Source organism: Chrysoperla carnea, chromosome 3 (genome assembly GCF_905475395.1).
Source record: "Chrysoperla carnea chromosome 3, inChrCarn1.1, whole genome shotgun sequence".
NCBI lineage: Eukaryota > Metazoa > Arthropoda > Insecta > Neuroptera > Chrysopidae > Chrysoperla > Chrysoperla carnea.
In genome coordinates, this window is record NC_058339.1 from 45,000,607 (window position 1) to 45,014,458 (window position 13,852).

A 13,852-nucleotide genomic window follows, 5' to 3' on the forward strand; every position below is an offset into this window, starting at 1 on the left:
TTGTCCTTTTCACCTTGATTATTTAACTACCTTGACTTACAAAATGTTGTTTCTAAGATTTTAACTATAATTATATAATATTAATTAATATCTTGTTCATAGTATCAATATTTTTAAGTGTTACAAACTTGGGACTGAATTTAGTATACCTTGGTATATTTCAGATACATGGTATAAAAATTGAAAAATCATCAAGTCAGAGAGCTAAAAAAAATGATATTTTCATCTCGAATTATTTTTGATTTGTTGTTGTATCCGTTACAGATTCTATAAATAACAATCATAATTTTAAAAAACAAATATTTATACTGTGGAAGAAATTGTATTGAAAACCGTTATTAAAAATTTTTATAGAAATCATAAAATAAATGTAATAAATTGTGACAGTTATTATTCTCTACTATAATAATAATAATTCAGTTGAATAAATTTAACGAAATAAAAGAAAGAAAAATATGACTCATTTTATGTTTTGTAAAGTAAGAGTAGAGTGCAGAGAGTATTCATGAAGTAAACATTAAGTATGGTCAGTAACCGCGCATTGTACGATGCGGCATGGCGTTATATAAAATTTTAATACTAGAGAGTAGCAGTACAGTATTATTTATTTACATATGTTTAGTACTAGGTATTATAATGTTTGCAATAAAATATTTGTTTTACTTAAAATATATTGTACTTGAATTGATGAAATGATTTTTATTTGTCTTTCATATTCAATTTATTTATAGTAGAGCAGGCGCTGGATGGGGTTGTGTGTGCAAAATATGAGTACCGAATTTTGTCAATTGATTCTTGTTTAGAAAAGCTTATTGATTAACATTCTCGATCTTGACAGAAACCCTATTGGTCCAATTTTTGCATACATTCTCCCCTCTCCACACCAAGTAAAAGTAAAAGAACCAAGTAAAAGTTACTGTAGGATCTTTGGGTCATTTAATGTCAAAAAGGTTCTTTGTGATTTTTTCGTAAACTTCTTCGTTTTCGAAATATTAACAGTTTAATGTTTGGAAAAACTCCAAAAAGGCCATTTTAAAAGCTAAAAAACGGGACATAAAATTATATTATCAAAATTCTAAAATAATGTTTGAACATCCTTTAATAAAGTTCTGAAGAATTTTACAGGTTACTTCATTCTACAAGCTCAAGTTTACGAAAAAATCACAAAGAAACTTTTTGACGTTAAATGACCCAAAGAACCTAGAGTAACTTTTACTTGGTTCAAAAAATTCCATTTAACTGTTTCTGTGGAGGGGGGGTATGCAAAAGTTGGACCATATGAATTGTGTTCTGGGGGTTATGAAACATGAATTTATAACACAACCCAACTCTTGCCGTTTGACCTTCGATACAGTGCATAAGTCTATATTTAATATAAACGCACAGATAGAGAAACTATCACGATGATTTATTTACATTTTTCCCACGAATCAGATACAACCATACTTTCATGACAAATTGTATAAAATCAACAAGTCACATCTATTACTAAAAAGTAATCTTTCTTGTAAATTTTATTTCATTTATAAAGAAATTATTTTATTTCAATATATAATGAATTTTTCTTTTTTTGCAGTTCCAAGTCAACAAATACGCCGAAGCTCTCGTCTGTCGATTGGTGATATTTCTTTATTAGAATCATTAACCGCTAGTGGAACTCGAGATCGTCCTCCATCAACCGGACGATTTTTAACAATGCATAAACGCAGGCGCAAGAAACTTACCACTAGAAGCCTTAGCCAAGATAATCCAGCGATTTTAGATGACGTTATGCATGGACAAGTACAAGTAAGAACATTTTTTGTTTATTTTACATTCTTTATGGAGAAATTAAATTAACGATTCACTTTTCAATCGTGCTTGTAGATCGATATTTAGTCCCAGATTCGAGACTCCGATCTTGATGCTCCTCATATAAATTTTTGATATTCCTTCAAACAATAGTTTTAGTCCCAGTTACAATAATCTTCATGTACGTCTTTTTCGAGAAATAACGATTAACATATCGCCGTTTATTTCAACCTTAATAAAATACAAAAATGAAATAAGATACATCATAAAAATGTTAAACAAAGTTATATGAACAAACAAACTGTTTAACTCATACCGTGTTTAGAGTTTTTGCAGTTTTGAGTCCACTTGAAAAAAAAAACTTCAAATCGTTATTATTAAATACGAATGGCCTCCAGATCGTAGGCCATTCGTACCCATTTTTCGAGATTTATTCCTTACCCATTTTTCGAGATTACTGTTTAATTCGAAGCACGTTCATAAATCCTCGGGATATTATCTATTTTTTAAGTTCTGTTTCAAAATTCTACTTAAAAACCATAAAATTGATTTTTTGATTCTTTTTGATAAATGTGTCAATTTCATTAAACTCGAATGCGATTTAAAAATACGATTCAATACAAATAACTATATTAAAAAATTAAATTTATTTTACAGTGTATACTGGATCAATGTGGACTTTGGGCATTTAATGCATTTGCTCTAGAGACGGCTGCAGGCGGCCGATCATTACCAGTATTATGTGTCCATCTATTTCATTGGTATGGACTATTAGACTACTTCAATTTAGATGTTGTTCGTGTATGGAAATTATTTAGTAAGTATTTATATTTTTAGTTTTTAAGATTTTGTTTGTTATTGCACAATACATTAAATAAAAATTGAAACAACAATTAAAGAGAAGCTCTAGCCCATGAGATGCTAATACGAACCACCTCCTTATATTGGAATTTACGATTCGTATATTTATTGGTATTATTATCTAGTTAAAGAATTTGAGTCTTTTATTCGAGTTAATTTTAGCATATCCCGGAAAAACTAAAACGTCTGAAGAAAGATGAAATTTTGATTTTTTCAAATATTATCTTATCATTAACTCCAAGGTTTATTATTGCAAAAATTTTCACGTACAGGTAAAAATTTAATTTGAGCAATTTTAAATAACCCGCCTTTCTCTTTTCATTCTGTTCCAGAGACCTTGTAACATACAGTCGCACTTCGATTCATTGAGCAAAAAATATTTTTTTGTGGTTTCGAGAAACATACTCTTACATACATCAATAAAATTTAGCACACTAAGCCTCTTTTAAAGTGTGGCTTACTTATATTTTTGATCCGATCCATTTTAAATATCTGGATGATGGTTAAAAATAACAATCTGCCGTTTGCGCAAAAAGTAGAGGGACCCATATAAAAGTTTTGAATTGAGGGCACCACTTCGCATAGAAATTATGAGGATAAAAGAATCTAGGAAAATAGCCACGAAAAAAATATACGAGGAAAAAATAAACCCGGAAATTTTTCCAATTTAAATTTTGAAAAAATAAAGTTTTTTTCTTAAAAAACGCGAATATGAATTTTTCTTTATAAGATTTGTTCAAGAATATGCTCCAAAATTTATTATTCTTTAATTGTATTCATAACAATTTTTGCGTCAAACTACAAGAGAGCAAAATTAAATTTTAAAAATTAATCAAACCAGTCGAGGATACAAAAGGAAATTTACTCGGTTATTGTTTCAGTGACAAAATAATCTTAAATTCATTTTTAATTGGACTTTATCATAATGTTAATTTTATTTTACAGCGTTAATTGAGGAAGGATATCATAGTTCAAACCCATATCATAATTCTATTCATGCTACTGATGTCACACAAGCAATGCATTGTTTTCTACAGGAAGAAAAGGTAGTTATGATTATTTTATAATTATAATTTTTCATATTACAATTAAAATATAAATAAATTAAATAGAGAACGGAGAAGTATTCAAAATTAATTTGAAATCGAGTGGGATTTGTAATTTTTAGAAACTCAATACTCTTCACTCGGCTTCTAATCGAAATATGTGATATGTAGGATAAATAACGTTCTAGAGAGTGATTTAGGCACAAAATTTTCGTTTTTTATAACTATAATGATTATCGATTCCAGAGTTTTGCTATACAATCAAACCTTTCACAAAAAATCACAAAAGCTCAATCAAAAGTAAGGTTTTGACTGAATAAAATATTCATACCACTTTTTATTGAACAAAAACATTTATCAATCCCCCCTTATTTGTATGAACTTTTAACGAAAAAGGTGGTTTGCTAATTTTGTATGCCAAAATCGTATATTGTGATTTTTTCTATAAGAATTGCCTATCAATAAAATCAGCTTCTTCAAAAATTAACCCAAAGTAGAATATTGCCACTTAGCACGATCCACTCAGCAGTAGCAAGTGTACTAATTAAAGATAAATGCTTATAAATATTTATGATGCATTGATATTTTTTTGAATTTTTAGATTAAGAAACATATGAGCCCAGTTGAAGTAATGGCCTCTTTAATTGGAGCTGTAGCACACGATTTAGATCATCCTGGTGTAAATCAACCATTTTTGATAGCTACTTCCAATCATTTAGCAACTTTATACGATGTAAGAAAATTTTTGAATTATTTTCGTAGAAAAATTAATTAATTAAATTATCATTCTTATTTTTTATCAGAATATGTCAGTTTTGGAAAATCATCATTGGCGTTCAGCTGTTGGTTGTCTTTTAGAAAGTGGTGTTGCAGAACAATTAACCCCTTGGCGTGATGCTTTAGAAAATCAAATACGTTCATTAATTCTTGCCACCGATATTACAAGACAGCAAGAATTTCTAAGTAAATTAAAGAAAGGTTTAGATACTGATGCGTTAGATATGAGTCGTGAAGAAGATCGTCATTTTATTTTACAAATAGCTCTTAAGTGCGCAGACATATCAAATCCAACAAGGCCATGGGATGTATCACGCAAATGGAGTCTTAAAGTATGTGAAGAATTTTTCAGGCAAGGTGATTTTGAACGAAAATTAAATTTACCAATAACATCGTTATGTGATCGATATTCAACATCAGTGCCAAAAATTCAAACAGGTAAATTTAAAAACTCCCTTGTTTATTTTTTATTTCTAACTTGAAGTTTATTGCAGGTTTTATCCGATTTGTCGTAACACCTTTATTTTCCGAATGGCATCGGTTTTTATCTAGTGAACTATCCACCTATATGATGCAACTATTAGCTAGTAATCAGAAACGATGGGAATCATTAGAGAATGCAGAAAATGCTGAAGAAACACGTACTGAATTATCAGATACAGAACCCGAGCAAGAAATTGAATTTGTTAGCGAAAGAGGAAGTAGTGAAAAATTATTACCACCCGATTATATGCAAAAGTAAGTTTTAATTACAGGAATGTAATAATGTGCTTTTTGAAACGTAAAAATTTCAATAAAAATTTCTTATAATTTTCAGGAAGGATATATTGTCAAAGGCAAAATCAAACCGCCGCCATTCTGTACCAGTTAGTGTCGGTCGTTCACTTTTTGCTAGAGCCGATGTTCGTCGTGAAAGTTTACCACCCGGAATACATAAATCTCAAATGGACATTCCAAAACGGACCAGTTCTCGTGTTTCATCAGATCCAAGTGATGCTTTATACAATTCAGCACTTTCTTTAATATCTGGAGGAAGTGGAAATGGACGAAAAAATTCATCATGTAAGAAAACTAATGATTTTTGCCAATATTTAGTATTAATTGCAATTTTGTAATTTACAGCATTAAGTACAGCTGAAAAAGATGAAAGACCAATTAGTGCTGAAGAGTTATTACCTGAACCTTCAATAGCAAGCATGACAGCAGTTGGTTTAACTCCTGGATCTCGAACATTAACTAGACAACAAACTTTCCCTCCTCTTCAACCGTATGTTCGAGTACGATATCTTTCTACTACTGCTGAAATGGCTACATGTCGAGAAGCATTGTTAGAAGGTAACTGTTTATTATTAAATTTTATTATGGTTTTTGTTAATTAAATTTTATAATATCTGTACATAGGTGGCAGTCATTCAAATTCATCGCATAGCTCACAAGAAAATATGTACTGCACTACAAATCAATGGAATCAACCAATTCCAACTGTCGCTATTTTAAGTCCAAACAATGGTCGTGGTCCTGAAATGTTCATCCCAGAATTACAAGTGAAGCCTTCAACTGCGCAGGCGCAGTCGGGCACAAAACGTAGTGATAGTGCTGATTGGGATGATAAAGAAAATACTCCAAAAATTCCTAAAATATCTGATAGTTCAATACGAGGTCAAAAAGAAAATTTAGATCCTAGGCGCTCTTTAGCAAATGTAAGTTAAATATTTTAAATATTATGTAAAATTAGTATAAACGCATTAAATTTATGTTTAGGATTTGGCAAAACGACGAGGATCTGCTCCTGTGACATCGCACATCAAATCTGAAGACATAAATCAGCCTTCGATTGCCTTGAGGGCTGATATATTATTTTCACGGAGAGGATCAGTACCTGCAGAAAATCTTCGTCAAAGTAAGTATATTTGCCCAAAACGATAACTGAGCTCGTACATTATGGGAAATGGCTTTCGGTAGAATCTTATGAAATTATGGATTTAGGAATGTACGCCTTAATAAGTAGATCAAAAGAGATCAAGTTTTTGGGATATGAGAAATTCAAACATAGGATTTGATTTTGCTTTGCTACTTTACTTTATACTTTAATCTCCCAAATCGTAAAGGTTGAATTTACTTATTATATTGATTTTAAGAATCCAAATTTTCAAAACGTTTGACTGAATGCCTTTTTTCATAGTCAAAGTGCAGGTATTTACAAAAGCTGGAGTACGATAGACTTGAAGCAAATAAATTAACTCATTTACGTGGATGTTTTCAGTGATATACTCATGAATATTGCCTAAATTATCGATGAAATATTTAAAAAAATAGGAAAAATATTGCATCATCTCGATATCTTCAAATTATGCTAGTTATGCGCACATATAGGAAATAATTTAAAGCCTTCTTTTCTTGTTATAGAAACTTTCGATATAGGAGACACCGAAAATCGTTTAGAACCAGTTGTTAATAAAATACCTACATCAATATCAGAGCCACTTCATTGCCAGTATCCACGACGAGGTTCAGTTCCTGCTGAAATACCATTAGTACGTACCGATATACTAACTAGACACAGTGTTAGTTTAAATGGAAAAGCTGGTCGACGTAAAAAACAATTAAGACGCCGCAGTTCTGGCGGGCCAGAAACTGTTTGTCTCATACCAGATGTATCAGATGGTGCCGCATGGCATCGTTTACGTCGAGAAATAGTACGCCGATCATCAGATTTCAACCCAGATGCAGCATTGGCACGTCGCCGTGGTTCATTACCAATTGAAGTTCTTACTATTGGACATTCAGGTAATAGAAAACGTGTAATATTTAAATGAAATGAAGTTAAGCGATTTTAATTAATAAGTTTCAATTAAAACTGATACTTTTAAATACATACAATACTTACAAAAAATCTTTTACGCATGTTCTTTTTAAAGCACGAATGTCAATAATAACAAAATCTATATAATTGTGAAATGTTTCTTTTTCATATATTATGTGTTTGTTTTGAAACTTTATAATACATGTTTCATGTTAGCAGTATCATAATTTTTATTTAAAATTGCTAAAAATAAAATTAGTAATATTTATAAATAGTAGTAATATTTAAAATTAGTTTTTTTTTTTCATTCAACAAAAATATTTGTAGAAATTATTATAGCAGCAAATTTTTTTATTTAATTTATTTAATATCTTGGAATACTTCCAACAGTTCAGTCTCACATTATATGTCTATTTTCTAATTACTGTAGGAAATGAAACATTTAAGGTTGCAATTCCATGGAATAGTATGATTTTTTATGAGACCCGGCTCAAAATGTTCATATGAGTGTGTAGAACAAAGTCATATTGATAAAAATAAATGTGGTTTTACCATGCGCGTAGGCTCGCGCGCTCAAAAATTCGCCCAAACTAATTCTGTTGAAAGATCATGAAATTTGAGACAACAGGCATTAGAATTTATATATTGAGCTGTGAGGGGAAAAAAGTCAAGGAACAAAATTTGTTTAAAATGGTCCAAAATATGTGAGTTTTAGGAAAAAAATTTAAGAGACAAAAGTTTAAATTCGCCCAAAACATAAGATACAATAAGTTTCAAATAAAATAATTGAAAGAAACCTCACAATAATCGTTAATATTGCAGAATATCAAATTTTCATCAAAATAAGGTTTTGTTTTTATTTGGTTTCAATCACTTGTATCTAATAATAATCACTTGTATCTAATAATATCCCAAAATGAGATTCAATAGCTGTTTTCTCAAATTAGCTGTCCATGATAATAGAACACTTCTTAATTTATGACTTTGTTCTACACATATTTTTCCATAGAATTACAAACTTTTGGCCTTTATCCTTTATTTGGAGGGAAATTTATTAAATTTATTTTCCCTCTATTTAAATTTCGTTCAAATTCACGAATATAATATATTTGTGGCAGCGGTTATTTATTTATTTTCTAATCAAGTATTTAGCAATTTTAATAACATAATCTTCGTGTTCGGATTAATATTTACTTAAAATAACTTAAAACTCATACTTTCACGTATTAACTAACATATGTGCCTCTGTGCAATTTTAATAAATGTAATTACTAACAAAATAATGTAAATAAATTTTTTTTATGTAAATCTATTAACTAGATCTTTTTAAATGTCTATCTCTTTATATTATAAAATAAATAAATGAATGATTTATTGGAAGAAATCAGTAATGGTTTTGATCAAAAACATTTGAGTTCACTTTAATTTATGCACGAACGGCTCTAGTAGAAAAATTCAATTAATTTTCGATTCAATTCTATTTAAATCTTTCCTAAACTTTTAATTGAAATGACTGCAAATTATTTATAATTCAAAGTTTCAATGGGATTGTTTTCATTCCGAGTTCGAAGTCATTTGTTTTGAATGGGTTTGAAAAATGACAGCCTACGGCAAGTGATTTATTATGAAAGAGAACACATTCATGCACTTGTCGGAATGGCATTCAAGTTCCTCAGGGAAGTAGGCCAACGTTTTAGTTTTGCAACAAAAAGAAATTAAGATTGTAATCGATAGTTTTTGTCACACATTTACTCTGAAATTCCTAAAACTATTGCCCTAAAAAGGCTGTTGTTAAATGAATTTTGTAACTAAAATGCTTTAAAACGGTCTCATAGTATTATTCATTGAACACCTGTTCTTCTGATACAATTTACAATGAAATGTTTGGCAAAACCATGCTCATTTGAAGCATTAAGGGCAGGGCTGTCAACATTTATAACTAGGATTGTCGTTGAAACTATTTTTAAATCAAGGGTATTCTAAAATTAAGTGGCATTTAGTCTTTTCTGTTGACACATGCGCAATATAAGCTATATACGATATTATATTGTTCTTACGTCTGGCACCCGTCAATGGACAAGACGACATACGACTTAAATTGTAGTGTAGAACTTAGGATCTTTGACAAATTTTTAAATACCTCTCAAGGAGAGAATTATTTTCAAAATAACTTTTTTGATGAAAATCATTCTGATAATTTCTTTAATATCATATATTTATTTAGCTATATTATATATTAACCATAAAATCGTAACCTTTTTTTATAAACATATTGCGTTTTTGTAAATAATAAAATGAATAAATATACTAATATGCTACTCGAACAGTACTTACAATTTAATGTATAATTATTATAAAAATTAAGTCTAGAGAAGAGAACTACTATTTCGAACTGTTACGGTATTGGTAAATAATAATTAATAAAGCATGTAATCATTACTAATAATTATGTATAATTAATGCAATGTTTATCGAAACTGGCATTGTCTTTCGTTATTTTTAGTTTGTTTCATCATGTATTTGCACTTAACTATACTAATGGTTTTTATTAATGCACGATAATTTTCAAACGATATAAATCATACTAGATATAATAAAATTGTTGTATGTTCAAAAATATTAATGAAAACAATCTTGTTTTTCTTATAGTAGTGATTTTATTTAATAAAAAGACGGATGCAATGAGAGATTGAAAGAAGTCGAAACTTTTATTGGAAAAATTTATTCATTTTAATTTGGGATACTTAATTGGATATATTTTTTGTTAAATTAAGTTTAAATACTTATTGAGCCATCAACTAAATAACTGTTATATTATATTATTATATTCTGTTTATATTATTTTAAAATATGCCATTTGAAATTCGGATTTAAACAAAATTAGTCTGATTTGCATTAACGGTCTATCTTATTAAGAACTTAATTTAAGGTTCACTGTACCACTCAACTGTTTCTCATATAATATATAGCATCGATAGGCACCGGTTACTCTATTTTCTCAGAAAGCTCTGCAGGTAGTTTTCGTATCTTCCAACGGATATAAGCAAGAGAGTATGTTCTCAGGTGAGATTCACTCAGTGTAAATACAGAGTATCCTACCAATTATTTAAAAAAAATTAAAACATTTATCTGGGAACAAATATAATGATGTAATATAAATTTAATTCTTTTTATGGACCGAAAAGCAATGGTCTATACCTTTATTAAAATCACTTACTAAACAAACAAAAAAAATTACTTTTTCAATTCAAAGTAACCCTCGAAGAAATTCAGAGATGAATGAATAACCAAACATAATTATACCCAAAATCATTATCCCCACCCCCGAAACCTTATCATTAGCATGTGTACAGTAAATTAAAATTCTTCTTGTAATCCTTTTAACAACAGTAAACTATTTTCTGTTTAGATTCTAAACAGGTAAACACTCTGTATTTAAACTATTTTTATCACTTCGGAACATACCTTTCTTGTTAAAAGCCATAAAGAGAATAACAAAGTCAAAGCCTGCCCAGCTATGATATATAGTGTGCAAAGTGTTGTCTAAAGTTAAATAATAAAATATAGTTATCTCTCTTAAACCATTATATTCTAACTAAAGTCGTTTCTGTTCAACAATAAAATTGATTAACTTTGCGTTATTATATCTCAACAATATAATATTTTGAAATCTTGATATCTCTAAACTACTATATTTTTGAATTTACACCAAATTAAAATAATGTATAAACAATTAGTGATAAAATGTTTGAATGTTACACAATCATTTGGAAAATCGCATGCTTACTACTTATGATACGAGGTACAATTTGAAATGAGCCGAATTCGTAATACAATAAACAGTGACACTCAATAATAATTATTTGATTATTGAGCAATATTATATAACATTCCAACATTTTTCACAAATGTTTTTATATAAATATATACTTATAAAATGGAGTGCAGTGTGTTGACGCAGGCTCGGTGATACAATGAAAAATCGAAAAATGACGAAGACAACTAATGCTGTCATCAATCAATCCACAAAAGAAAAATGCAGCCGTACAATGTATGATGCGCGTGCACTTGCACATCAATCGACTGAAGCTTGATTAAAAAAAACACATCACCAATATTACACACACATTTTAAAGGCAAAAATCTGGGGCATTTTTTGATACGAATGTTTAAAAAAAAGACAAAATACGCTCATTGAATGCTAAAAAAATTAACTTATCTGTTTTTAAAAAATAAAATTTTTTGAAAAAAAAAGTATTAAATAAGCATTAAATTAATGCTGATATTAATTAATTTATATATATGGTCACATTTAGTACATATATTAAAGCCAAATAAGAAGATAATTCGAGTATTTATAATAAGTTAGTTCATGTAAGGTATGATTATTTTATATATTTGCCAATTCAGTTTTAGTACAAATTGTAAAAAAAAAAAGATAATGTTTAAATGGAACGTTATAAATATAAAATCGATGATTTTTTAGTTTAAAAACACGCCTTGTTTTTATATACTCATATTTAGAGTGCCGAGTGAGTTAAGAATTATAAAAAAAATATTCTAGGTAATGGATGCAATGCTTTGTAAAGATTGCAGACTGAATTTTTAAGTAGGAACATTTTGTGTTAATTGAGTCTTTGGGAAGTTATTCAGTAAGTCTACTAATGAAATTGTTCTGGGTTGTTTCAAATTCTAAGTGTATACGAAACATTTTCTTTAGTAAAAACGACTAGTAAATCATACGGTTCTATAACACACAAAATCATGTGGCCTAGTTTATTTAGTTCCTTTACAGATTTTAGTCGCTATTGTCTACTTTAATTTCGATACTAAAAATTAATGTAAAACAATCAGATACATTTTACGAGTATTATTTTTTTTCGAATCTTAATTCATTAATTTTAATTTGGCGTCCGATTTAAAAGAAAAAAGATAAATCATTATTGTTTTTTTTTTGAAATTTAGAACCTTAAAGATGTTCCAAAAGTGCAAATACACTTTTAAATGTTAAGAAGAAGAAGTAAACTCGTTAAAAAAATGAGATAGCAAAAATTATCGTTATAATTTTTATGATCGAAATAAAATTTAAGCTAGAGTTATTCTAAATATATTCAAAAACCACATTTATACGCTAAACTAGTTCATTAACTCCGATTTAAAAGATTAAATGTAGTCTTTGAGTTTAATTAAAGCAATTCTTAATATATTCAGAAACAACTTGTATGACATTTCATGTTTTGTAAGTTAACATCTACTTGATAACTTGACGTAAAACTGAATACTTTCCTCTTAAACGCACAGAGATGTATTTAGGAAAAAATTGTTATTTTTAATTATTTAGAATTATTTTTTAAAGTTTGAAATTGTGTTGCGTAAAAAAATCGAATCTAACAAGCCTGTAATTTATAATTTTTTCATTTATTCTTTCGAATATTAATTAATATGATTAACAAGCGAAAGTTTTTGGGAATGGAATTAATCAATCACTCTTAACTATGCAATGAATAAAAACTAGTCACGTTTAATTTTGTTTCTTTATTTTGTCTCCGTATTTTTATATCCACACGCTGAAATGGTGCAAATAGACATAGAGAACATGATTATAGCTATTCAAAATAATACGAGTCAACTGAAACGAAAGCGGAGCTTATTTCTTTAAATCGAGGACGAATATATATTATGAAAGTTCTCTACAATTTGAAGATTGTTAAAGAATTTACTTCTTCGCAGTCTCGCATTAGTTTGAAGTCTCTAGAGTTAAAAAAAATCGTTTAAATAAGAACTATGTAATACGAGTTGATTTATTCTAAGAAAATAGTCGGTATGAATATTAACAAATCAACATCAACTCTGTGATATCCATAAAGAAACAAAATAATGTTTTTTTTTTGTAAAAGAAATTGAAAGAATATTATTTTACGATTTTTATAAATAATAATAATAAATTAAACAAAATGTGTTCAATTTTCATACGAAATTTTGATTTTGCAAACAATTATAAATTTTTTTTATGTTTAACTATAGACCGCTGGGTATATTATTCGGAAATTATTCTTGGTGAATATTATCGTTTTTAATGACTTCAATTAATGTTCAGTACAAACTATACTAACTTTTCCTTCTCAAATGAGACAATATATTGTTCTTGCAGTTTTAGAAGAATATTAAATGTTGTAGAAAATAACCAGTAAATGAAGACAAAATTTTCTGACAACCAACAAGTTTTTGTTTTTCAACCTCCGACTAACAAAGAGGGGTGTTACAAGTCTAACGTGTTTATCTGTGTTTCTCTATACCTGCCTGTGGCATCGTAGCTCCTAAACGATATTTATTTTATTTTTTTTGAAAGATAATTTGATTGTGAGTGTTTTTAGTCATGTTATAAGAAAATTTGTTCAGCCTTTTGAAAATCACCACCACTTTTCTATTTGTTGATGAAGACATATAAACCTTCATAAACTAGAAAAGAGGTGATGAACTTCAAACGGCTGAGCAGATTTTCTTGAAACATAACTGCGAATACTCTAGATTAAATAACCTTTAAAATAAAAAACAAACAAAAATTAAAATCAGT

At 28.6% G+C, this 13,852-nt stretch overlaps 1 protein-coding gene across 5 annotated transcripts in view; it reads left to right on the top strand.

Annotated features, from left to right (window-relative positions):
• LOC123295269 (high affinity cAMP-specific 3',5'-cyclic phosphodiesterase 7A-like) overlaps positions 1–11,474 on the top strand; it is a 149,288-nt gene extending 137,814 nt beyond the window's left edge. For 3 of the 5 annotated variants that reach the window (XM_044876543.1, XM_044876546.1, XM_044876545.1), the window contains 12 exons: positions 1,577–1,788; positions 2,449–2,608; positions 3,598–3,698; positions 4,300–4,431; positions 4,502–4,913; positions 4,970–5,213; positions 5,293–5,537; positions 5,598–5,810; positions 5,877–6,175; positions 6,237–6,375; positions 6,882–7,262; positions 11,240–11,474. In XM_044876543.1, coding sequence (XP_044732478.1) covers positions 1,577–1,788; positions 2,449–2,608; positions 3,598–3,698; positions 4,300–4,431; positions 4,502–4,913; positions 4,970–5,213; positions 5,293–5,537; positions 5,598–5,810; positions 5,877–6,175; positions 6,237–6,375; positions 6,882–7,262; positions 11,240–11,256 — 2,555 coding nt within the window. In that variant the 3' untranslated portion in view covers positions 11,257–11,474. Of the gene's footprint in view, positions 1–1,576; positions 1,789–2,448; positions 2,609–3,597; positions 3,699–4,299; positions 4,432–4,501; positions 4,914–4,969; positions 5,214–5,292; positions 5,538–5,597; positions 5,811–5,876; positions 6,176–6,236; positions 6,380–6,881; positions 7,263–11,226 lie in introns of those variants that run through there. The other 2 variants (XM_044876544.1, XM_044876547.1) reach the window with 2 other exon arrangements.
• Positions 11,475–13,852: the final 2,378 nt, after the last annotated feature.